At 42.5% G+C, this 26753-nt stretch overlaps 2 protein-coding genes across 2 annotated transcripts; both read left to right on the forward strand.

The window, feature by feature from the left end:
- The first annotated feature begins 318 nt into the window (after positions 1–318).
- On the forward strand, positions 319–7904 carry trpv6 (transient receptor potential cation channel, subfamily V, member 6). The gene is made up of 16 exons (XM_036968807.2): positions 319–431; positions 1592–1752; positions 2261–2481; positions 2591–2731; positions 2817–2915; positions 3007–3182; positions 3389–3541; positions 3622–3701; positions 3801–3936; positions 4047–4133; positions 4241–4317; positions 4433–4598; positions 4737–4803; positions 4951–5219; positions 7016–7122; positions 7260–7904. The coding sequence occupies exons 2-16, from the start codon at positions 1622–1624 to the stop codon at positions 7531–7533; spliced, it is 2184 nt and encodes a 727-aa protein (XP_036824702.1). The 5' UTR covers positions 319–431; positions 1592–1621; the 3' UTR covers positions 7534–7904.
- An 11336-nt stretch (positions 7905–19240) lies between these two features.
- Positions 19241–23417, forward strand: LOC110520909 (transient receptor potential cation channel subfamily V member 5-like). The gene is made up of 13 exons (XM_036963852.2): positions 19241–19448; positions 19534–19632; positions 19724–19899; positions 20083–20235; positions 20316–20395; positions 20495–20630; positions 20741–20827; positions 20935–21011; positions 21127–21292; positions 21431–21482; positions 21730–21995; positions 22217–22323; positions 22461–23417. Exons 1-13 carry the CDS (start codon positions 19310–19312, stop codon positions 22669–22671), a joined length of 1749 nt encoding a protein of 582 aa, XP_036819747.2. The 5' UTR covers positions 19241–19309; the 3' UTR covers positions 22672–23417.
- Positions 23418–26753: the final 3336 nt, after the last annotated feature.

Here is a 26753-nt window from a genome sequence, read left to right on the forward strand (position 1 = left end):
GGTTCACTGAGAATAAAGACCAAAAAGTGTTGACTGTCATGATGTTGACATTTTTTACATGGGGGTGATGCAGGGGCAGAGCACTCTTTAGTGTTCGAGACATTTTAGAAAAATGTCAAACGGCCTTGGTATACTGCAGTAAATTATTCCAATAAAATGATGGATCTTTCCAAAAGATAATGCTCAATTTAACTACTACTCCTTTCCACCATTTGTCCCCTCCCTCTCTCCTCCCTTCTCTTTCATCCATCCATCCTCCTCTTGACCTCCTCTCCTTTATCTCCTCCCTCTCTTATCTGTCTTGTCTGCATATATATAGATCCCCACCTGTGAATCCTCCTTCTGTTTCTCAAATCAGCTTGGTGTCACATGTTGTCGTAGTACCTGATTGTCAATTAGGAGTAAAGGACTAACTGTTTTCTTTCATAAAGGTAAGTGGGTCACTCCACAAATTCAGTGCCTGTTGAAAAGTGTAACTTGGTCTAATTGTTTGGGGGGATTTCACCTAATATTAGCATTCTGTCATAGAATGCAAGCTTCACAAAAACAAATGCATTGTTATCTATGGGTAATTGTGTTGACGTGTTATGCTCGACCCGCTCAGTTTTCCACCTCAAAACACCAGAAAATGTTTGGTCTGTGGGATTGTGCTGACCTGAACAGCTCACCCATTCTAGTTTTGATTTTAGTACCATTTTTATGAGCTGCGTCTGATGGTACAGTCTGGTCTCAGACTAGACGTAACATAATACATTTAAATCCAGGCTCCTCAAATGAGTATGATATGTTACATTTGGTATGGTTACATAAGACAAATGTTTAATTGGTTGGGGTGGAAGGGTTGGCTTATAACGCCAACATCTAGCAATCCAAAGGTTGAGAGTTCGAATCTGATCATGGACAACGTTAGCATTTTAGGTAATTAGCTACTTTTCGACTACTTACTACTTTTGATCTACTTTGCAACTACTTAGAATATTAGCTAACCCAATCCCTAACCCTAACCTTAACCCTTTTAGCTGACCCTTCCCCTAACCTTAACCCTAACCCCTAACCCTAACCCCTAGCCTAGCTAACATTACCCAGCTAGCTAACGTTTGCCGCCTAGCTAGAATTTGTACCATTTCATACGTTTTGCAAAACTGTAACATATAATAAGTTTTGCAATTCGGAACATATTGTACGTCACCTAATATTAACATTCTGTCATAAATAACATGTTTTCCCATATCAAGAGGTTAAATTTAAATTAAATAAAAAATACTATAGTAAGTGCCTATTAAATGCCCAATAAAGTAACAGTTTTGCTAAACCATAACATAGAGTACGTTTGCAAATTCGTAATATATTGTGCGTTTTGGAAATTAGTAACATATAATTCAAATTGTAATTCGTAATATAGCATACGAAATGGGTGATAGAGATCAATAAATTAAAATACATGCCATTCGAAATGTAACATATCACACTAAATGGAGTGTCTCGGATTTACTTACAGAATCAAACTAAATGCTCTGAGACCATGTTGCAGGATAGCTCACGGTTTCTGACACTTAATTTCTCACACATGCAAATTTCTTTCTCATCTCAGCCGTTTCAAATAGACTCACCCTATGAGAGGATGGCCCCGCCCCTGGCAAGATCTGCTCCAGGTGAACTCAACCATTGGTGGAGCCAGCTCAGGTTCCGCCTCCAGAACAGGAAGGGGTGGAACGAGATGCTTGATGAAACATTTTTGCTGCAGAACAAAAGGTGAGACTCCTATTGGTAAACAAAAAAAACAGCTACTGACAAGTATTGGTTGTTATTATGCTGCGTTCATAACAAGTGAGAAACTCAGAAAATACTACTTGTAATCTGGGAGCATCAGTTGTGTGTTCACATGCTTTTTACTAATTGAGAATGCAGATTAGCTGATGACAAACAAGCTGCATCAACCATAAACTAAAAGTACAGCTATCATGCTTGAAAACAAAATGTAGTGTTCAAAAACCCTTTGAACAATTTGGTTCTTATGAAAATTGTTTTGTTGTTGGATTTAACTGCTGTAATCGAGGTCGTTTAATAAATATGTGACATCAGAGCTCAGTATGTGGGGGAAGTCTGAGCTCAGAGATTATAGACCGTTTCCCACTAGTAATTACCAGCTGGAGGGGCGTTCAAGTAGATTTTTCCCAGTCGTATGCTGATATGCTGATTACAACATGTTATGAATGCAGTGTTTGAATTCTAACTTGCAAACACACTCTTTCTCCCATAGGACAAATGACATCCCTCTCTTCTTTGCGGCCAAAGAGAACAGTGCAGGTTGCATTAAGAAACTTCTGGACTGTGCATCCACTAACATCTTTGAGAGAGGTGCTCTGGGGGAGACAGCGCTGCATGTGGCAGTACTGAATGATAACATGGATGCTGCCATAGCTCTGATGGACGGAGCACCTGAACTCATCAATGAGCCCATGACCTCTGACCTCTTCCTTGGTACATATCGTCTCACACACAATGGACAAATTCATTATAATATCATAAAACTCACACAGATATTTAATCAAACAATAATATATTCTCTCTCTTACTCGCTCTCAATCAGGCATGACACCTCTCCACATTGCTGTGGTGAATCAGAACTTTAACCTGGTCCGCAGTCTGATTGGTAAAGGGGCGGATGTGGCCACGCCCAGAGTCACAGGCCTGTACTTCAGGAAGAGAAGAGGAGGGCTGCTCTACTATGGTAAGATGACTGTTTGTGTTCTGTAAGGAGTATAAAAATGCATTCTAGGAAATGTGGGTATTTTATTCCATTTGCTTTACTTTAGGTGAGCACATCCTGGCATTTGCGGCCTGTGTGGGAAATCAGGACATAATCTCCATGGTGATCAACGCAGGAGCCAGCACCAGGGCCCAGGACTCCATTGGTATGAAACATTCCTCTTTCTTCTCCTCCCCCTCCCCCTCTTCTCTCTTCTTCCGTTTTCAGCGTTTAATATCTCCATCTCTCCCCCCTAGGTAACACAGTGCTCCATATTCTGGTCCTGCAGCCCAATAAGACTTTAGCATGCCTGGCGTTGGATCTGTTGTTGGCACATGACGTTGAGCTGGACCAGACTGTGCCACTGGACATGGTGCCCAACTATCGTGGCTTAACGCCCTTCAAACTGGCTGCCAAGGAGGGCAACCTTGTGGTGAGGATGGATAGAGGGATAGAGAAAGAAACAGGAGACAATGTATGAGAGGAGAAGAGGGATAATGTTTCCCCTATTATCTTTAACTTAACCTTCTCCTCCGTAATATTCTTTATACAGCATATGTTGTTATTAGAATGTCTTTAACCTACAAATTAATTGTGCTGCATTTCTAGGTTTCTAAGGCATTTCTATCTCTCTCCCAGGCCTTCCAGCACCTGGTCAACCGGAGGCGAGTCGTCCAGTGGGACCTGGGACCACTGACCTCTAACCTCTATGACCTCTCAGAGATCGACTCCTTGGTCGCCGACGACGACCTCTCTGTGCTGGAGCTCATCGTGGGCAGCCAGAGGAGAGAGGTACATTACAGAACACAAACATGATACGGTCTAATATACCCTACAGGGAAACTGATGATGAGGATGATCTCTTCCCTCAGGCAAGAAGGATACTGGAAGTGACTCCTGTTAGGCAATTGGTCAGTCTCAAGTGGAATCTCTATGGAAAACACTACTTTAGGTAACCACACATACAGTGGATTATGTTCTGATGTTGTGTTTGAGATGCTGTCATTTGTTTATGTCTACTATTGTAATTTTATTATTGTGTTGTGTACAGATTGTTGCTGCTGCTGTACCTCCTGTACATTGGGACCTTCACACTGTGTTGTGTGTATCGCCCTCTAAAGGACGCTCCAGAGAATTACACTGTATCTGACATGGACAAAACCATCCGCGTGCAGAAAACTCTGAAGGTGCGGGAGACATGAAGGCATCTTCATATGACAGCCTGTGTGCAAACCTCAATCAGAGGTGTTCATATGAACCCTTTGTGATCCACGTGCCCTGTTCTCTGTCCCTGTAGGAGAGTTATGTGACCTATGGGGACAACTTGCGTCTGGCAGGAGAGATGATCAGTGTCCTGGGTGCCCTGGTTATTCTGCTACTGGAGGTAAAACATACATCACCCAATAGTTTTTCATGTCACTTATATTTACACTGTAGATTAGATCACATTATTGGCTGTCAATATAATCTGTGTTCTTCCCAATTCCTAAGATCCCAGATATGCTGAGAGTGGGGGCCAAGCAGTACTTTGGACAGACGGCCCTGGGGGGACCCTTCCATGTCATTCTGTAAGTCAACCTTGGTGCCTATGTAGCCTTTATTACCTGCCTAGTGATGTTGTTGTGTTATGTCATGTCTATGTAGCATTTATAACCTGTGTAATAATCTGTGTTTCCTCCCCAGTATTGCCTATGCGTTCCTGGTGGTGCTGCTGTGTGTGTTCAGGGTCAGTGGGGTGCAGGGGGAGGCAGTTGTCATGGCTGTGTGTCTGGTGCTGGGCTGGAGCAATGTCATGTTCTTCGCCCGAGGCTTTCAGATGCTGGGACCTTATGTCATCATGATACAGAAGGTATGTAAGGGAAGCAGACACACACACGTGAATGCACACACACACAAGCATTAGCATGACGTTACTGTAGAATGTATGGTTTTGCTGTTTTGATTCCCATGTTAAACTGTTGTGGTGTTTTGTCTAATTTCATCCTAGATTATATTTGGAGACCTGACCAAGTTTATGTGGCTGAGCTTCATCGTGCTCATGGGGTTTTCCACCTGTAAGTACATTCTGTTTAAGAGAAACTGCATTAGCAAATCTTGCCGTTTCAAATAAGCAAATTGTATAAATTGTATAAATAAAAATCCTATTTTTATACCCTGGTTGTTGTTGTCCCTCTTTCCCTCCCTCCCTCCCTCCCTCCCAGCCCTGTGGATGGTGTACATGACTCAGGACCCAGACTCTCTACCTGCGTACCGCTCCTTCCCCATCACTCTGTTCTCCCAGTTTGAGCTGAGTGTGGGTCTGATAGACCTGCCAGTGGACCACACTATCACAACGCCCCCTATTGTCCATGTGCTGCACTGCACCTTCTCTGTGGTCTCCTACATACTGCTGCTCAACCTTCTCATAGCCATGATGAGTGATACACACTGGAGAGTTGCCCAGGAGAGGGACGAGCTCTGGAGGACACAGGTGTGCATCAGTGTGACACACACATGCACACACACACACACAAGCACACATTTTCTATTACAGTGCCTTCAGAAAGTATTCACACCCTTTGACTTTTTCAACATTTTGTTGTGTTACAGCCTGAATTTAAAGTTGATTAATTTGAGATTTGTTGTCACTGGCCTACACACAATATTCCATAATGTGAAAGTGGAATTATGTTTCTCGAAATGTTTACAAATGAATTAAAAATGAAAAGCTGAAATGTCTTGAGTCAATAAGTATTCAACCCCTGTTATGGCAAGCCTAAATAAGTCCAGGAGTAAAAGTGTCTTTAAAAGTTACATAATAAGTTGCATGGACTTATTTGGGCTTGCCATAACACAGGGGTTGAATACTTATTGACTCAAGACATTTCAGATTTTTATTTTGTGCAATAATAGTGTTTAACATGATTTCTGAATGACTACCTCATCCCTGCACCCCAATCATCTGTAAGGTCCCTCAGTTGAGTAGTGAATTTCTAACACAGATTCATCCACAAAGACCAGGGAGGTTTTCCAATGCCTTGCAAAGAAGGGGACCTATTGGTAGATGGGTAAAAATACAAAAATCAGATATTGAATATCCTTTTGAGCATGGTGAAGTTATTCATTTTGTTTTGGATGGTGTATCATTACACCCAGTCACTACAAAAATACAGGTGCTCAGTTGCCGGAGAGGAAGGAAACCGTTCAGGGATTTCGCCATGAGGCCAATGGCGACTTCAAAACAGTTACAGAGTTTAATGGCTGTGATATGAGAAAACTGAGGATGGATCAACAACATTGTAGTTACTCCACAATACTAATCTAAATGAAGGAAGCCTGTACAGAATACAAATATTCCAAAACATGCATCCTGTTTGACAACAAGGCACTAAAGTACTACAAAAGAAATGTAGCAAAGCAATTCACTTTTTGTCCTAAATACAAAGTGTTATGTTTGGGGCAAATCCAATACAACACATTACTGAGTACCACTCTCCATATTTTCAATCATGTTGCTGGCTGCATCATGTTATGGGTATGCTTGCAAGCGTTAAGGACTGGGGAGTTTTTCAGAATTAAAAGAAAAATGGACTGGAGCTAAGCACAGGCAAAATCCTAGAAGAAAACTTGGTTCAGTCATCTTTCCACCAGACACTGGGAGATTAATTCACCTTTCAGCAGGACAATAACCTAAAACACAAGGCCAAATATACACTGGAGTTGTTTACCAAGAAGACAGTGAATTTTCCTGAGTGGCCGATTTACATTTTTGACTTAAATCTACTTGAAAATGTATGGCAATACCTGAAAATGTTTATCTGTCAATGATCAACATCCAATTTGACATAACTTGAAGAATTTTGAAAATAATAATGGCCAAATGTTGCACAATCCAGGAGTGGGAAGCTCTTAGAGACTTACCCAGAAAGACTCACAGCTGTAATCTCTGTCAAAGGTGCTTATAGAAAGTCTCAGGGGTGTGAATACTTATGTAAACTAGATATTTCTGTTTATCATTTTCAATAAATATGCATTTCTAAAAACATGTTTTCACTTTGTCATTATGGGGTATTGTGTGTAGTTGGGTAAGAAATAAAATATATTTAATCAATTTTGAATTTAGGGTGTAACACGACACAATGTGGAATAAGTTAAGGGGTGTGACTACTTTCTGAAGGCACTGTGAATACTCCATAAAAATAGAACCATGATGAAAGTGTGTACAGCATCCCAATCAGTGCCATTCTAATGATCCTTACATCCTTTGTCCCTGCTCACTGTGTGTAGGTGGTGGCCACTACCCTGATGTTGGAGAGGAGGTTGCCCCGCTGCCTGTGGCCCCGGCTGGGGGTGTGTGGACTGCTCTACGGCCTGGGGGAGCGGTGGTACCTCCGGTAAGACAACAACACGTCATCTAACTGGCCTATTACTGTACTCTCTGTCTTAGGTGTGGTGGTGTTAACAGTGTTTCCCCATCCCCATCATATACAGACTTTGTATTATAATGGCTATCTTAATGTCTCCATTGCAGGGTTGAGGATCGCAATGACCCACTGGTGCAAAAGATGCGTCGCTACGTGCAAGCCTTCTCTAAGGATGAGGACCAGAGCAAGGAGCGGGAGGAGATGGAGAACACTGACATGTCAAAAGGACCTGGAAGCCCTCTGATCAGACCCAAACACAGGGGTGGGATAGATGGAAACAGGAAGTCCCTGGCATGCTGGCAGATGATTCGCCACAGCGCTCTGGGTTTAGATGTGGAACAGGAAGAGCCTGAGGATGACCAGGAAGTAAGATACGTCTGAGGGTTAAGACAGCAAAACAGATCATTATATTGTTATCATATAATATATGTGTGATGCAATTATGTATGTATGCAGTATTATTTGTCGAAAACAAATGATTGTATTGTAGTAGCTAGTGTATATGGGCAAGACTGGGTTGAAATGTAGACTCGATTCATTTTCAGTGTTTTTGGACCATGTATGTCACTTCCAAGTAAAGCACGTCAATATTTTTTTATTACAGATTTTACAAGACAGTATATTAAACTTAATTTTTTACTGGAAACCTTTTTTTTCAGGATTGTAAATCCAAACAGAAAACCAAATGATTGGTTAATGCACATAATCATGTAGATCATTATTAAAGTCATTAAAAAAATATCTCACCAAAACAAGCAAATAAGTGCAAGATATTATTCATCTTTTACATTAGTGCAGATTCTAACTGAAACTGGCAGGCTGACTTGATTGTTCTTCACACGGCATAACTAACTATAATGTGATTTTATTTACCATCATTGGTTATGCCTGGATGTCTAATGAATTATAACATAGAATTAGGTCATACAGTGTATAATAATGGTTTAAAAAGGCTATTGATAGAGATGTGTAATCGTGGTTTAAAAAGGCTATTGATAGAGATGTGTAATCGTGGTTTAAAAAGGCTATTGATAGAGATGTGTAATCGTGGTTTAAAAGGCTATTGATAGAGATGTGTAATCGTGGTTTAAAAAGGCTATTGATAGAGATGTGTAATCGTGGTTTAAAAAGGCTATTGATAGAGATGTGTAATCGTGGTTTAAAAAGGCTATTGATAGAGATATGTAATCATGGTTTTAAAAGGATATTGATAGAGATGTGTAATCGTGGTTTAAAAAGGCTATTGATAGAGATATGTAATCATGGTTTAAAAAGGATATTGATAGAGATATGTAATCATAGTTTAAGGGGCTCTTTTCCAAGTTTAAAATGAAAAACATTCAACATTGGCCATGCTGTCAATGAAGCCTGATTTCAATTGATTAACAACTGTTAACTCGGAGGCAGGAATAAATGAGCTCTGATTGGGAAAATATGTTTTGAACGGTCATCCAACTCGGATTGTAAATTCGTCCTATTTCTAGAGCTACGGCCTGAAGATCAATGACGTCACCATGATTCAACCTTGTTTTTTTCCAAGTTCCCAGTTGTTTTGAAAGCACCATAAATCCAGAGAACTTTGATGACAAAATTTGCCAACAAAGGACCACCGCGCCACCTTCCTGTTCAAGTGAGCACAGCACAACAAGTTGAGTTAAAACATTTATTGTGTGCTGCTGCATAAATTATGTAATATGCCAGGGAGATATGTATATACTGTAGCTAAGAAAGTAATACTAAGCGTATGTTGTGTAGTAAGATGTTAGTAGTCCTCACCCTAATAATTTGGTCTATTTACCCCTCTCAATTTCGCCTGCTGTTCTGACTTGGTGGTGCACATGAAGCCTATAACCTGTTTTATAGAAATGTAATCATTGAATATTGTAAGATGTTTCATTGTCTGCTTACAGTGCCTTGCGAAAGTATTCGGCCCCCTTGAACTTTGCGACCTTTTGCCACATTTCAGGCTTCAAACATAAAGATATAAAACTGTATTTTTTTGTGAAGAATCAACAACAAGTGGGACACAATCATGAAGTGGAACGACATTTATTGGATATTTCAAACTTTTTTAACAAATCAAAAACTGAAAAATTGGGCGTGCAAAATTATTCAGCCCCTTTACTTTCAGTGCAGCAAACTCTCTCCAGAAGTTCAGTGAGGATCTCTGAATGATCCAATGTTGACCTAAATGACTAATGATGATAAATACAATCCACCTGTGTGTAATCAAGTCTCCGTATAAATGCACCTGCACTGTGATAGTCTCAGAGGTCCGTTAAAAGCGCAGAGAGCATCATGAAGAACAAGGAACACACCAGGCAGGTCCGAGATACTGTTGTGAAGAAGTTTAAAGCCGGATTTGGATACAAAAAGATTTCCCAAGCTTTAAACATCCCAAGGAGCACTGAGCAAGCAATAATATTGAAATGGAAGGAGTATCAGACCACTGCAAATCTACCAAGACCTGGCCGTCCCTCTAAACTTTCAGCTCATACAAGGAGAAGACTGATCAGAGATGCAGCCAAGAGGCCCATGATCACTCTGGATGAACTGCAGAGATCTACAGCTGAGGTGGGAGACTCTGTCCATAGGACAACAATCAGTCGTATATTGCACAAATCTGGCCTTTATGGAAGAGTGGCAAGAAGAAAGCCATTTCTTAAAGATATCCATAAAAAGTGTTGGTTAAAGTTTGCCACAAGCCACCTGGGAGACACACCAAACATGTGGAAGAAGGTGCTCTGGTCAGATGAAACCAAAATTGAACTTTTTGGCAACAATGCAAAACGTTATGTTTGGCGTAAAAGCAACACAGCTCATCACCCTGAACACACCATCCCCACTGTCAAACATGGTGGTGGCAGCATCATGGTTTGGGCCTGCTTTTCTTCAGCAGGGACAGGGAAGATGGTTAAAATTGATGGGAAGATGGATGGAGCCAAATACAGGACCATTCTGGAAGAAAACCTGATGGAGTCTGCAAAAGACCTGAGACTGTCTTCCAACAAGACAATGATCCAAAACATAAAGCAAAATCTACAATGGAATGGTTCAAAAATAAACATATCCAGGTGTTAGAATGGCCAAGTCAAAGTCCAGACCTGAATCCAATCGAGAATCTGTGGAAAGAACTGAAAACTGCTGTTCACAAATGCTCTCCATCCAACCTCGCTGAGCTCGAGCTGTTTTGCAAGGAGGAATGGGAAAAAAATTCAGTCTCTCGATGTGCAAAACTGATAGAGACATACCCCAAGCGACTTACAGCTGTAATCGCAGCAAAAGGTGGCGCTACAAAGTATTAACTTAAGGGGGCTGAATAATTTTGCACGCCCAATTTTTCAGTTTTTGATTTGTTAAAAAAGTTTGAAATATCCAATAAATGTCGTTCCACTTCATGATTGTGTCCCACTTGTTGTTGATTCTTCACAAAAAAATACAGTTTTATATCTTTATGTTTGAAGCCTGAAATGTGGCAAAAGGTCGCAAAGTTCAAGGGGGCCGAATACTTTCGCAAGGCACTGTATATGCCCCCTGTATTTATCCTACGCTTCTGACTTGGTGTACAGGTCGAACACTATCAGAACGGCCCACGTTCTGAATTCTGTCACTGTATATTTCAAAGGTACTAAACAAATAGTTATGACAACGTACATCCTAGCTCGCTCAGCAATCTCTTAATGGAAATTATGTGTTGCCTCTTATCCGCTTGTCATCCTCTTATGCCATAGTTTGTACATCTTAATTGACATTAGAAACCACATTTGTTTTTAAGCAAGCCAGCCATATCAGCTGTTTTTTTAAAGGCAGTAAAGGCTGAATGAACTGTTTGGCTGCCAGACAAGGCTCCGCTGATAGCCAGGTGTAGCAGTGGTAAGATGTTGGGACTGCTGTTGGGACAGCTTTTGTGGGCACCGTTTGTCACTGTTATAGTGCAATTAATGTATTGTTAAGTGTTGTGTTGTGGCTTTGCTGGCATGCATCCCACTTTAAAGCTGTTTTATCTCACCAAGATTTACATGCTAAAATCCCCACTGCAATATCTCAGGCCATGCAAGTCTTGCTGGCTTTGTCTCATGGCCATCTTTGTCCCATTCTATTCAATCAGCGCGACCCTTCTGCATTGTAACCAGTAGTGGGAAAAGTACCAAATCGTCATACAGGAGTAAAAGTCAAGTAAAAGTGAAAGTCACCCAGTAAAATACTACTTGAGAAATACAAGTATTTTGTTTTAAATATACTTAAGTATCAAAAGTAAAAGTATAAATAATTTCAAATTCCTTATATTAAGCAAACCTGTCACGTTCTGACCTTAGTTCCTTTGTTTTGTCTTTGTTTTAGTTTGGTCAGGGTGTGAGTTGGGGTGGGCTGTCTAGGTTATTTTTTCTATGATTTGGTATTTCTGTGTTTGGCCTGGTATGGTTCTCAATCAGAGGCAGCTGTCAATCGTTGTCCCTGGTTGAGAACCATACTTAGGTAGCCTGTTTTCACCCTTGAGTTGTGGGTGATTATTTTCTGTTCAGTGTTAAACTCACATTATGCTAGTTTGCAAAGTGATGTGTAATTCCTATTGAAATCCAGCCAGATGGGGATATACAACAACTGGAATATTTAAGTCACCCCCAACCTGCATTCAGAATGACTGACAGTGCTAGGGTTGGGAAGACTAAGATATTAGACTACCTTAAACATCTAAACTGGGACAACAATTTCAGTAATGGGTGCAATAAATCCAAGTAACATATTGGAATTGTTTAGAAAAATGTATGTTATTTATATTTGAGTAGCAGAAGATTAATTAATCAATCAATGTACGTGAAAAACATACATTTTGAAAAAATGATTAAAAAAAATAAAAAAAATCCACCTTCAATAGAGCATGCTGGAAAATATGATAATGATGGGCGTGGTTATGGTTCAACTCTGGTTATTAACACCAACACTGGTGCTCTTTTACACCACTGAGTGTTAATTTAACTCTCTACAGTGTTGAACTAGATCACAGCCAGTCAAAACTAGTTTCTATAGACCTGACAGGTAAGGTGTCTATAGGATCCTACAGCTGAATCAGCAGATACTTGTCCAGGTAGACAAGCTCACCTCAATATGAGCTTTTTGATTACACACTAGCATTGAGACAATTGAAAGGTAGACGACTTTCGAACCAGTTATCTGAACGGTTCACTGAGAATAAAGACCAAAAAGTGTTGACTGTCATGATGTTGACATTTTTTACATGGGGGTGATGCAGGGGCAGAGCACTCTTTAGTGTTCGAGACATTTTAGAAAAATGTCAAACGGCCTTGGTATACTGCAGTAAATTATTCCAATAAAATGATGGATCTTTCCAAAAGATAATGCTCAATTGAACTACTACTCCTTTCCACCATTTGTCCCCTCCCTCTCTCCTCCCTCCTCTCTCATCCATCCATCCTCCTCTTGACCTCCTCTCCTTTATCTCCTCCCTCTCTTATCTGTCTTGTCTGCATATATATAGATCCCCACCTGTGAATCCCCCTTCTCTTTCTCAAATCAGCTTGATGTCACATGTTGTCGTAGTACCTGATTGTCAATTAGGAGTAAAGGACTAACTGTTTTCTTTCATAAAGGTAAGTGGGTCACTCCACAAATTCAGTGCCTTTTGAGAAGTGTAACTTGAAAAAATATATATATTTCACAAAATGTTAACATTCTGTCATAGTATTTTTTTCCCATCTCAGGTGGTAAAATTAAATTAAAAATACAACACTAAGTGTCAAATAAAGTAACAAGGTTGACGATTTCATCTTAAATCAGCCATGAATCCCCTTGTGACAGGCAGAATTGAAGCTTGTTGTTTGCAACAGGGAGTTGCAATTGAATACAAGCTTCGCAATAAAAGTGTAATTGTTAAAACATTTCTAGCCTGTCAACCTATGGGTAATAGTGTTGGCGTGTTGAGCTTGACCCGCTTAGTTTTCCACCACAAAACAACATAAAATGGCCAAAAAGAGTAGAACCAGCTCACCTGCTTTTACACTATGATTTGACTATTAGATGTCAAATGTTTCTTCAGAATTTTTTTTTTTAAAAGGAACAGTTCACAGTTTTGAATTCAGTTCACACAACAGGGTGGACCTTAAAATGAGGGACAGACATTAAATAAATAATCATTTTCAGAAATGACTTTGTCATGACTGCAGTCATGGCGAAAACGTAGAGAAATGTTTGGGTTAAGTGGGTAGCAATCTAACTACAAGTCACATAGGGGGCACAGAGGGACATGTCAAAATACTGAATTTGGGCACTTTAGCAAGACTTTATTCATATAAAAAATCTGATTTATTGAATTCTCCATGTGGTATGTATTAAAGCGATAAGACAAGGAGAGAATGGCCTTTCTAAGGCTGTGTCCCAGATGGCACCCTATTCCCTGTTAAAGAGCACCACTTTAGACCAGGGACCATAGGGCTCTGGTCAGGAGTCGTGTATTACATAGGCTATGGGGTGACATTTGGGACACAACCTTGGATATGTGAGCGGTTGTTTTCTCGAAGTGTATCAGTTCATTTTGTGTGTTGCTCAGTTGGTAGTACATGGCGCTTGCAACGTCAGGGTTGCTGTGGGTTCGATTCCCATGGGGGGAATTCAGTACAAAATGTATGCACTGACTACTTTAATTCGCTCTGGACAAGAGTGTCTGCTAAAACAAATAAAATGTAAAAAAATATGTTTTTAAATGTCAAAGGCACTTCATTTAATATAACAGGCTCTTAAAATGCAATATTGGTGCACAATTTCTATTTGAAATATTGAAGGGATGCAAAAGGAACTCTTTTTTTGTGGAACGATAAGTATTTACCTTTTACGTTTTCCAGAACTGTTTAGAATAGGATAGAATAGAGAAAAACAACGTTATTGTGGACATGACTGGAATGAGTAGGTCTGTATCTGGTTCAGCTCTGGTCTGTGGGATGGTGCTGACCTGAACGATTTGTCAGTTAGTTTGCTGACAGCTCTCACATTCTAGATTTGATTTGAGTCCCGAGTACATAAGGAGAAGGATGTATTTCTTTATGCGTAAAGTCTGACGGTGGAACATATCTCTGTTTCTGACAATCAATTTCTCTCACACACATGCACGTCTCTCTCCTCCCATCCGTTTCAAATAGACTCACCATATGAGAGGATGGCCCCGGCCTTGGCAAGATCTGCTCCAGGTGAGCTCAACCATTGGTGGAGCCAGCTTAGGTTCCGCCTCCAGAACAGGAAGGGGTGGAAAGAGACGCTGGATGAAACTTTTTTGCTGCAGAACAAAAGGTGAGTTTCCTATTGATGAGTTTCCTATTGGTTCCACTTAATTTCAACCCAATAAATCTATGTGATGACATTGAATCCACATGGAAAACTTATTGGATTTGGAAAAAGTCATCAACATAAGGGCATTTCGTCTTTTAGCCTAACTAAATCCAATGACATGGCAACATTTCTTGTTGATTTCCTGTTGAATTCACAATAGTTGACAACTAAACCAAATGTAAATCAAAATTAGACGTTGAACTGATGTCTGTGCCCACTGGAATGTGACATCAGAGCTCAGCATGTAGTAATTACCAGCTGGAGGGGCGTTCAAGTGGATTTTTCCCAGTCGTATGCTGATAATTACGACATCAAAATCAAATAAAATGTATTTGTCACATACACATGGTTAGCAGCTGTTAATGCGAGTGTAGCGAAATGCTTGTGCTTCTAGTTCCGACAATGTAGGTAATGTAGGTATGTAAATAAAGTGGCATAGTTTAAAGTGGCTAGTGATACATGTATTACATAAAGATGCAGTAGATGATATAGAGTACAGTATATACATATACATATGAGATGAGTAATGTAGGGTATGTAAACATCATATTAAGTAGCTGTAACGCTCGTCTTCTTCCTCTGAGGAGGAGTAGGAGAGATCGGACCAATGCGCAGCGTGGTAAGTGTCCATATTGATAATTTATTATCACGAGAACACTAAACAAAATAACAAAGGAGAATGAACGAAATGAAACAGTCCTATCTGGTGTAGACACAAAACAGAAAACAATCACCCACGAAACACAATAGAAAACAGGCTACCTAAATATGGTTCTCAAGGGACAACGATTGACAGCTGCCTCTGATTGAAAACCATACCAGGCCAAACACAGAAATAACAAATCATAAAAAAACTAACATAGACAACCCACCCAACTCACGCCCTGACCATACTAAAACAAAGACATAACAAAAGAACTAAGGGCAGAACTTGACAGTACCCCCCCCCAAAGGTGCGGACTCCGGACGCAAAACCTGAACCTATAGGGGTGGGTCTGGGTGGGTGTCTGTCCGCGGTGGCGGCTCTGGCGCGAGACGTGGACCCCACTCCACCATAGTCTTTGTCCGCCTCCTCAACCGCCTCCGTGGCCTCTTTCGAGCAGCGACCCTCGCCGCCGACCTCGGACTGGGTACCCTAGCAATGGGTCCCAAATGGACGCGAGATTCCAGCAGCACCGAACAAACGGGAGATTCCGGCAGCACAGGACAGGCGGGAGACTTCGGTAGCTCCGGAGTGAAGGGCGATTCCGGCAGCTCCTGGCTGACGGACGGCTTCGGCAGCTCCTGGCTGACGGACGGCTCTGGCAGCTCCTGGCTGACGGACAGCTCCAGCAGCTCCTGGCTGATGGACGGCTCCGGCAGCTCCGGCAGCTCAGGACAGACGGGCGACTCCGGGCAGCTCAGTACAGACGGGCGACTTTGGCAGCTCAGGACAGACGGGCGACTCTGGCAGCTCAGGACATACGGGCGACTCTGGCAGCTCAGGACATACGGGCGACTCTGGCAGCTCAGGACAGACGGGCGACTCTGGCAGCTCAGGACAGACGGGCGACTCTAGCAGCTCAGGACAGACGGGCGACTCTGGAAGCTCAGGACAGATGGGAGACTCTGGCTGCTCAGGACAGACGGGAGACTCTGGCTGCTCAGAACAGATGGGAGACTCTGGCAGCTCAGGACAGATGGGAGACTCTGGCAGCGCTGGGCAGGAGGAAGACTCTGGCAGCACTGGACAGACGTGAGCACCTGTAGGAAGGAGACAGAGAGACAGCCTGGTGCGGGGGGCTGACACTGGAGGGCTGGTGCGTGGAGATGGCACCGGATAGACCGGACCGTGAAGGCACACTGGAGGTCTCGAGCACTGAGCCTGCCCAACTCTTCCTGGCTGGATGCTCCCCGTAGCCAGGCCAGTGCGGGGAGATGGAATAGCCCGCACTGGGCTGTGCTGGCGAACCGGGGACACCATGCGTAGGGCTGGTGCCATGTACCCTGGCCCGAGGAGACGCACTGGAGACCAGATGCGCTGAGCCGGCTTCATGGCACCTGGCTCGATGCCCACTCTAGCCCGGCCAATACGAGGCACTGCTATGTACCGCACCGGGCTATGCCTGCACACCAGGGACACCGTGCACCTCACCTCACGGCATAACACGGTGCCTGCCCGGTCCCCCTCTCTCCACGGTAAGCACGGGGAGTTGGCTCAGGTCTCTTACCTGACTTAGCCACACTTCCCGTGTGCCCCCCTCAATACATTTTTGGGGCTGCCTCTCGGGCTTCCAACCGCGCTGCCGTGCTGCCTCCTCATACCACCGCCTCTCGGCTTTCGCTGCCTCCAGCGGCGATATTCTCCCAGCTGTGCCGAGGGTCCCTTGCCATCCAAGATCTCCTCCCATGTCCAGTAGTCTGGAGATCGCTGCTGCTGCTGCTGCTTGGTCCTTTGGTGGTGGGTGATTCTGTAACACTCGTCTTCTTCATCTGAGGAGGAGTAGGAGAGATCGGACCAATGCACAGCGTGGTAAGTGTCCATAATTTATTATCACGAGAACACTGAACAAAATAACAAAGGAGAATGAACGAAACGAAACAGTCCTATCTGGTGTAGACACAAAACAGAAAACAATCACCCACGAAACACAATAGAAAACAGGCTACCTAAATATGGTTCTCAATCAGGGAACACGATTGACAGCTGCCTCTGATTGAGAACCATACCAGGCCAAACACTAGCTAACTAACAATAGCTAATCATATAAAAACTAACATAGACAACCCACCCAACTCACGCCCTGACCATACTAAAACAAAGACATAACAAAAGAACTAAGGTCAGAACGTGACAGTAGCATTGTTTAAAGTGGCTGGTGATATATTTTATGAATGCAGTGTTTGAATTCTAACTTGCAAACACACTCTCTCCCATAGGACAAATGACATCCCTCTCTTCTTTGCTGCCAAAGAGAACAGTGCAGGTTGCATTAAGAAACTTCTGGACTGTGCATCCACTAACATCTTTGAGAGAGGTGCTCTGGGGGAGACAGCGCTGCATGTGGCAGTTCTGAATGATAACATGGATGCTGCCATAGCTCTGATGGACGGAGCACCTGAACTCATCAATGAGCCCATGACCTCTGACCTCTTCCTTGGTACATATTAGAGGTCGACCGATTAGGATTTTACTGATTATTGGAGGACAAAAAAAAGCCGATACCGATTAATCGGCCGATTTTTACAATTTATTTGTAATAATAACAATTACAACAATAATGAATGAACACTTATTTTAACTTAATATAATACATCAATAAAATCAATTTAGCCTCAAATAAATAATGAATCATGTTTAATTTGGTTTAAATAATGCAAGAACAAAGTGTTGGAGAACAAAGTAAAAGTGCAATATGTGCCATGTAAGAAAGTTAACGTTTCAGTTCCTTGCGCAGAACATGAAAACATATGAAATCTGGTGGTTCCTTTTAACATGAGTCTTCAATATTCCCAGGTAGGAAGTTTTAGGTTGTAGTTATTATAGGAATTACAGGACTATTTCCCTCTATACCATTTGTATTTCATATACCTTTGACTATTGGATGTTCTTATAGGCACTTTACAGAGCAAGGGGAACAACTACTCCAAGTCTCAGAGCGAGTGACGTTTGAAACGCTATTAGCGCGCACCCCGCTAACTAGCTAGCCATTTCACATCACATCGTTACACCAGCCTAATCTCGGGAGTTGATAGGCTTGAAGTCATACAGCAGAGCTGCTGGCTCGAAAGTGCTGTTTGAATGAATGCTTATGAGCCTGCTGGTGCCTACCATCGCTCAGTCAGACTGCTCTATTAAATCATAGACTTAATTATAACATAATAACACACAGAAATGCGAGACTTGGGTAATTAATATGGTCGAATCCGGAAACTATCATCTCGAAAACAAACTTTTATTTCAGTGAAATACGGAACCGTTCCGTATTTTATCTAACGGGTGGCATCCATCAGTCTAGATATTCCTGTTACATTGCACAACCTTCAATGTTATGTCATAATTACGTAGAATTCTGGCAAATTAGTTCGCAATGAGCCAGACAGCCCAAACTGTTGCATATACCCTGACTCTGCGTGCAATGAACACAAGAGAAGTGACACAATTTCACCTGGTTAATATTGCCTGCTAACCTGGATTTCTTTAAGCTAAATATGCAGGTTTAAAAATATATACTTCTGTGTATTGATTTTAAGAACGGCATTGGTGTTTATGATTAGGTACACGTTGGAGCAACGACTGTCCTTTTTCGCGAATGCGCACTGCATCGATTAAATGCAACGCAGGACAAACTAGTAATATACTCAACCATGTGTAACTAGTGATTATGATTGATTAAGTTTAATGCTAGCTAGCAACTTACCTTGGCTTCTTACTGCATTCGTGTAACAGGCAGGCTCCTCGTGAGGCAGGTGGTTAGAGCGTTGGACTAGTTGCAAGATTGAATCCCTGAGCTGACAAGGTAAAAATCTGTCATTCTGCCCCTGAAAAAGGCAGTTAACCCACTGTTCCTAGGCTAGAAACCCACTGTTCCTCATAGAAAATAAAATAGGGTTCTTAACTGACTTGCCTAATGAAATAAAGATTAAATAAAGGTGTAAAAAAAAAAAAACTGAAAACTTGAAATCGGCCCTAATTAATCGGCCATTCCGATTAATCGGTCGACCTCTAGTACATATACTCTCACACACAATGGACAAATACACTATAATATCATAAAACTCACACAGATATTTAATCACACAATAATATATTCTCTCTCTTACTCACTCTCAATCAGGCATGACACCTCTCCACATTGCTGTGGTGAATCAGAACATTAACCTGGTCCACAGTCTGATTGGTAAAGGGGCAGATGTGGCCACGCCCAGAGTCACAGGCCTGTACTTCAGGAAGAGAAGAGGAGGGCTGCTCTACTATGGTAAGATGACTGTTTGTGTTCTGTAAGGAGTATAAAAATGCATTCTAGGAAATGTGGGTATTTTATTCAGTTTGCTTTACATTAGGTGAGCACATCCTGGCATTTGCGGCCTGTGTGGGAAATCAGGACATCATCTCCATGGTGATCAACGCAGGAGCCAGCACCAGGGTCCAGGACTCCATTGGTATGAAACATTCCTCTTTCTTCTCCTCCCCCTCCCCCTCTTCTCTCTTCTCCCGTTTTCAGCGTTTAATATCTCCATCTCTCCCCCCTAGGTAACACAGTGCTCCATATTCTGGTCCTGCAGCCCAATAAGACTTTAGCATGCCTGGCATTGGATCTGTTGTTGGCACATGACGTTGAGCTGGACCAGACTGTGCCACTAGACATGGTGCCCAACTATCGTGGCTTAACGCCCTTCAAACTGGCTGCCAAGGAGGGCAACCTTGTGGTGAGGAAACAGGAGACAATGTATGAGAGGAGAAGAGGGATAATTTTTCCCCCATATCTTTAACTTAACCTTCTCCTCCGTAATATTCTTTATACAGCATATGTTGTTATTAGAATGTCTTTAACCTACAAATTAATTGTGATGCATTTCTAGGTTTCTAAGGCTTTCCTATCTCTCTCCCAGGCCTTCCAGCACCTGGTCAACCGGAGGCGAGTCGTCCAGTGGAACCTGGGACCACTGACCTCTAACCTCTATGACCTCTCAGAGATCGACTCCTTGGTCGCCGACGACGACCTCTCTGTGCTGGAGCTCATCATAGGCAGCCAGAGGAGAGAGGTACATTACAGAACACAAACATGATACGGTCTAATATACCCTACAGGGAAACTGATGATGAGGATGATCTCTTCCCTCAGGCAAGAAGGATACTGGAAGTGACTCCTGTTAGGCAACTGGTCAGTCTCAAGTGGAATCTCTATGGAAAACACTACTTTAGGTAACCACACATACAGTGGATTATGTTCTGATGTTGTGTTTGAGAGGCTGTCATTTGTTTATGTCTACTATTGTAATTTTATTATTGTGTTGTGTACAGATTGTTGCTGCTGCTGTACCTCCTGTACATTGGGACCTTCACACTGTGTTGTGTGTATCGCCCTCTAAAGGACGCTCCAGAGAATTACACTGTATCTGACATGGACAAAACCATCCGCGTGCAGAAAACTCTGAAGGTGCGGGAGACATGAAGGCATCTTCATATGACAGCCTGTGTGCAAACCTCAATCAGAGGTGTTCATATGAACCCTTTGTGATCCACGTGCCCTGTTCTCTGTCCCTGTAGGAGAGTTATGTGACCTATGGGGACAACTTGCGTCTGGCAGGAGAGATGATCAGTGTCCTGGGTGCCCTGGTTATTCTGCTACTGGAGGTAAAACATACATCACCCAATAGTTTTTCATGTCACTTATATTTACACTGTAGATTAGATCACATTATTGGCTGTCAATATAATCTGTGTTCTTCCCAATTCCTAAGGTCCCAGATATGCTGAGAGTGGGGGCCAAGCAGTACTTTGGACAGACGGCTCTGGGGGGACCCTTCCATGTCATTCTATAAGTCAACCTTGGTGCCTATGTAGCCTTTATTACCTGCCTAGTGATGTTATTGTGTTATGTCATGTCTATGAAGCATTCATAACCTGTGTAATAATCTGTGTTTCCTCCCCAGTATTGCCTATGCGTTCCTGGTGGTGCTGCTGTGTGTGTTCAGGGTCAGTGGGGTCCAGGGGGAGGCAGTTGTCATGGCTGTGTGTCTGGTGCTGGGCTCGAGCAATGTCATGTTCTTCGCCCGAGGCTTTCAGATGCTGGGGCCTTACGTCATCATGATACAGAAGGTATGTAAAGGAAGCAGACACACACACGTGAATGCACACACACACAAGCATTAGCATGACGTTACTGTAGAATGTATGGTTTTGCTGTTTTGATTCCCATGTTAAACTGTTGTGGTGTTTTGTCTAATTTCATCCTAGATTATATTTGGAGACCTGACCAAGTTCATGTGGCTGAGCTTCATCGTGCTCGGTATGTAAGTACATTCTGTTTAAGAGAAACTGCATTAGTTTGACGTTTCAAATAAGCAAATTGCCAACAAGTGTATAAATAAAAATCCTATTTTTATAACCTGGTTGTTGTTGTCCCTCCCTCCCTCCCTCCCTCCCTCCCTCCCTCCCTCCCTCCCTCCCTCCCTCCCTCCCTCCCTCCCTCCCTCCCTCCCTCCCTCCCTCACTCCCTCCCTCCCTCCCTCCCTCCCTCCCTCCCTCCCTCCCAGCCCTGTGGATGGTGTACATGACTCAGAACCCAGATTCTCTACCTGCGTACCGCTCCTTCCCCATCACTCTGTTCTCCCAGTTTGAGCTGAGTGTGGGTCTGATAGACCTGCCAGTGGTCCACACCATCACAACGCCCCCTATTGTCCATGTGCTGCACTGCACCTTCTCTGTGGTCTGCATGCTGCTGCTCAACCTGCTCACAGCCATGATGATTGATACACAACGGAGAGTTGCCCAGGAGAGGGATGAGCTCTGGAGGATACAGGTGTGCCACACGCACACACACACTCAGGCACACACACACACACACACACACACACACACACACACACACACACACACACACACACAGTTTCTCCTATATCAAATAAAAAATTGACATACTCCATAAAAATAGCTTAAAACCATGATGAAAGTGTATACAGCATCCCAATCAGTGCCATTCTAATAATCCTTACATCCTTTGTCCCTGCTCACTGTGTGTAGGTGGTGGCCACTACCCTGATGTTGGAGAGGAGGTTGCCCCGCTGCCTGTGGCCCCGGCTGGGGATGTGTGGACTGCTCTACGGCCTGGGGGAGCGTTGGTACCTCCGGTAAGACAACAACACTTCATCTAACTGGCCTATTACTGTACTCTCTGTCTTAGGTGTGGTGGTGTTAACAGTGTTTCCCCATCCCCATCATATACAGACTTTGTATTATAATGGCTATCTTAATGTCTCCATTGCAGGGTTGAGGATCGCAACGACCCACTGGTGCAAAAGATGCGTCGCTACGTGCAAGCCTTCTCTAAGGATGAGGACCAGAGCAAGGAGCGGGAGGAGATGGAGAACACTGACACGTCAAAAGGACCTGGAAACCTGCCATTCTGGCAGATGATTCACCTCAACTCTCTGGGTTTAGACATGGAACAGGAAGAGGATGACCAGGAAGTAAGATAGATCTGAGGTTTAAGACAGTAAAACAGATCATTATATTGTTATTATATAATGTATGTGTGATGCAAGTGTCATGACGTTGGCCTCTTTGGGTATAGCAAGCTCCATCCCCCTCTCCCTGCCTCCCCCTTTCCTCTTTCAACTAGGTTGCTGTGGTCAGAGAGACGTTGTAAATTCCTAAGGATCTCCTCATGGACACACAGTATTGTTAGGAAAATTATGATTAAAAGTCTGAACAAATTATTTTAAATGGAACTGTAACTAAGTAAACTTATACTCTGTTTTATTATATCTGATTAACAATATGAGTTCATAAGAAGGGATTGTGTGACACGGACAAGGAGTAATTAAAGTTAATGAACACCATTCCAACTAGGAAGAAAGGAATGGTTTGTGGATTAAGTAAACAGATAAGGTAGTTAACCTATGATTGAACCGACGAAACTGAGCTCTGGGGTGTTTTAGATAAGGCAGTGAGTGCATTCCTAGGTTTTCTGTTAATTAGAACTGTCAGCTAAGTGGTGATCGATAATGGTGAGGAGTCAAAAGTTAATTCAGTTTTGTTGTGTGTCCTGTCTATGTGCTAGGGGGTCAGAATGAACTTTGAATTAACTTTTAAAGTTCCCTTTGTCCCGGTCTGGAGGAGGAGATTCATTTTTTAAGCAATGAAATGACGTCATGTTATTGTATATAAACGGTTGCTCGTGGTAACGTGGCTGCGTGCTCCGAGAATAAATTCTGTTACCTATTATTGAAAAGACTGGTCTCCGTCTATTGTATAAAAACACAAATCTTACAAATTCTCATAAAATAGATTAAGGGAATTCAATTAATGAAAACATATTGGAATAACTAAATTACAGTAACAAGTATAGAGAGAGTACATTTTCATAGAGGACAAAGGAAATCCTTCCACCTCACGGAACTTGAGGTACGAACAAATTTCATGTTCCGGAGAAAGTATAAAAGATCGATGAAGAATCCAGCTACGAACTGGTCCGTTTGTCACAACTTGGGGGAGCTCATGGGAGACGTTGTGGCCACATTACCATAACACTGTTTATATAATAGCCTCAGATATGAGGTTTACATCTAATTGTTGTATAAGATGAATGAGTGAGTATGTTACTGTTTGTATAATTGTGTAATATATTTTGGACTGTTTAATGAAGAAAAATACAATTCCCTTTTGATTTGAACTAAATCAGAGGACCGCCCCTGAGCCCAGTTAGGGTCAGGCCTCCTGGGACAGTCCTTTTTCGGCCCTTCCGAATAAAACCCCCACTCGGGTTTTCGATCAGCAGACGGAGCTTACCTCAATTACGAGATGGCTAAAGGTTGCAGACCATGTTTTTCTCCATTAGGGGAGACAAAGGTTGTAGACCATTGCTGAATCTTTTAACCATACCACGTGGTTAAACTCTTAGACTATCGATACCGACTAAGAATAAGAACAAGTCTTTGATATTAATTACTAGTCTGCAGCTAGGAATTCGGTATCATTGAATGCGAAGAACGACAACCGCCGAAACATCCATCCATGACGAAATGAATGAATGTCACTCTGAACTATCCACTATAACCACGACACAGAGAGAGAGAGAGAGACGGACAATTCTACAAAAGAAACAAACTTTTCACCAGCGATCAAGACGACACACTGAACGTAAATATATATATTGATTGCAATTGTTCCCGAATGAGTGAGCGTTCATGTGCAAGGGATTAGCATTTCAATTGTTATAATTATCACTCTGTAGTGACTTCTTAGTCGACCCCCACTTTTGTCTAACAAGCCGCCATGCCGGTTTAGCCCACTAGGGCACATTCTCCTATCATTTCTTGTAACCATATTTACTGTTTGTTTATGCACTTCTGTGAATTACTTAGTTAGTAATAAATAAATGATTTAAGACAATTGATGTATGGATGACTGATAGTGAAGACTGGGTTCGTGCAGATAACCAACAATTTATGACGTTTTGAATGAGACTAACGTGAGGTAAAGTAAATAATTCATTAATCAGAAGACTATGGATCAGATATGAAAATATTTGAAAAGTTATTTTAGGAAATGATAACTTTGTAATCTGAATATTTTTCCTTGGTGCCCCGACTTCCTAGTAATTACGGTTACATGATTAATCAGTCTAATAGCGTAATACTTAATTACAGAGAATCTTTGATAAAAACTATAAGTCTTCAGTTAATGATAGTAGAGACACGACACAAGCATGAATGCAGAGGCGTCATACCTATACGGCACAAACACATTTTGACACACACACAAGCAAACACACACTCAGGCACACACATATAGTCTCTCCTTCATACTCCATAATAATACCTGAAAACCATGATGAAAGTGTATACAGCATCCTAATCAGTGCCCCTTCCCCCCATACACTTCATAGTAAGTGGTTCCTTCCTAGGTGAACCACTAAGCAAATATATGTGTGAAGACAGTATCATGAGTGGAGGAGGAGAGAGAGTGTCTAGTGACACACAGAGTTTCATCTGATTTTAGCTGCCGGTGATGGGCAGGACTGTTTCTAAATTAACATTGTTGATTCCTTCTTGACGAATAAATAAAACAAGCATTAAAGAAGTGCACCTTCAGAGGGGATGCTGATGACACCGACGAAGGCTGAGACATTTGTCTATCTAAACCCCCCCTTGAATGAAATAATGAAATAAATACTCTAAATAAACCTTGAATCTCTTTTTTGAGTGCGGACCAGATAAACAATTTAGGAATTATATTTCATTTTGCTACCGGAACCTGTTCTGAGTGCCGTGGTCACAATAAGTTTCTCTGTCATACTAGCCACCTAGCAATTTTATTTAAAAAAATTTAGCTAGCCAGCTAGATGGGTTCCCAATCTCACAATCTCGTAACTAGCTACCATGTCATTTCAGGCTATCAATTAGGTTAGAATTGCTTGTCTAACCAGCTTAGCTGACATGCCAGCCGGCAAGGTTGCTAGACTTTAGAAAATACAAAAATTGCTTTAATTCTTGTCTTATGATACCATACACACCACATGGCCAAAAGTATATGGACATGCCTTCAAATTAGTGGATTAGACTATTCCAGCCACACCCGTTGCTGACAGGTTTATAAAATCGAGCACACAGCCATACAATCTCCATAGACACAAATTGACAGTAGAATGGCCCGTACTGAAGAGCTCAGTGACATTCAATGTGGCACCGTCAGAAGATGCCACCTTTTCCAACAAGTCAGTTCATCAAATGTCTGCCCTGCTAGAGCTGCCCTGGTCAATTGGAAGTGGTGTTATTGTGAAGTGGGAAAGTCTAGAAGCAACAATTGCTCAGCTGCGAAGTGGTAGGCCACACAAGCTCACAGAACAGGGCCGCTGAGTGCTGAAGCACGTAGCGTGTAAAAATGGTCTTTCCTCGGTTGCAACACTCAATGCCGAGTTCCAAACTGCCTCTGGAAGCAACATCATCACGATAACTGTTCGTCGGGAGCTTCATGAAATGGGTTTCCATGGCCGAGCAGCCGCACCCAAGCCTAAGGCACCGTCAGAGGATTACACCTTTTCCAACAAGTCAGTTCATCAAATGTCTGCCCTGCTAGAGCTGCCCTGGTCAATTGGAAGTGGTTTTATTGTGAAGTTGGAAAGTCTAGAAGCAACAATTGCTCAGCTGCGAAGTGGTAGGCCACACAAGCTCACAGAACAGGGCCGCTGAGTGCTGAAGCACGTAGCGTGTAAAAATGGTCTTTCCTCGGTTGCAACACTCAATACCGAGTTCCAAACTGCCTCTGGAAGCAACATCATCACGATAACTGTTCGTCGGGAGCTTCATGAAATGGGTTTCCATGGCCGAGCAGCCGCACCCAAGCCTAAGATCACCATGCACAGTAACAAGCGTCAGCTGGACTGGTGTAAAGCTCGCTGCCATTTGACTCTGGAGAAGTAGAAACGCGTTCTCTGGAGTGATGAATCATGCGTCACCATCTGGCAGTCCGACGGACGAATCTGGGTTTAGCGGATGCCAGGAGAACGCTACCTGCCCGAATGCATAGTGCCAACTGTAAAGTTTGGTGGAGGAGGAAT

Source organism: Oncorhynchus mykiss, chromosome 3 (genome assembly GCF_057628025.1).
Source record: "Oncorhynchus mykiss isolate SJ-2025 chromosome 3, ASM5762802v1, whole genome shotgun sequence".
NCBI lineage: Eukaryota > Metazoa > Chordata > Actinopteri > Salmoniformes > Salmonidae > Oncorhynchus > Oncorhynchus mykiss.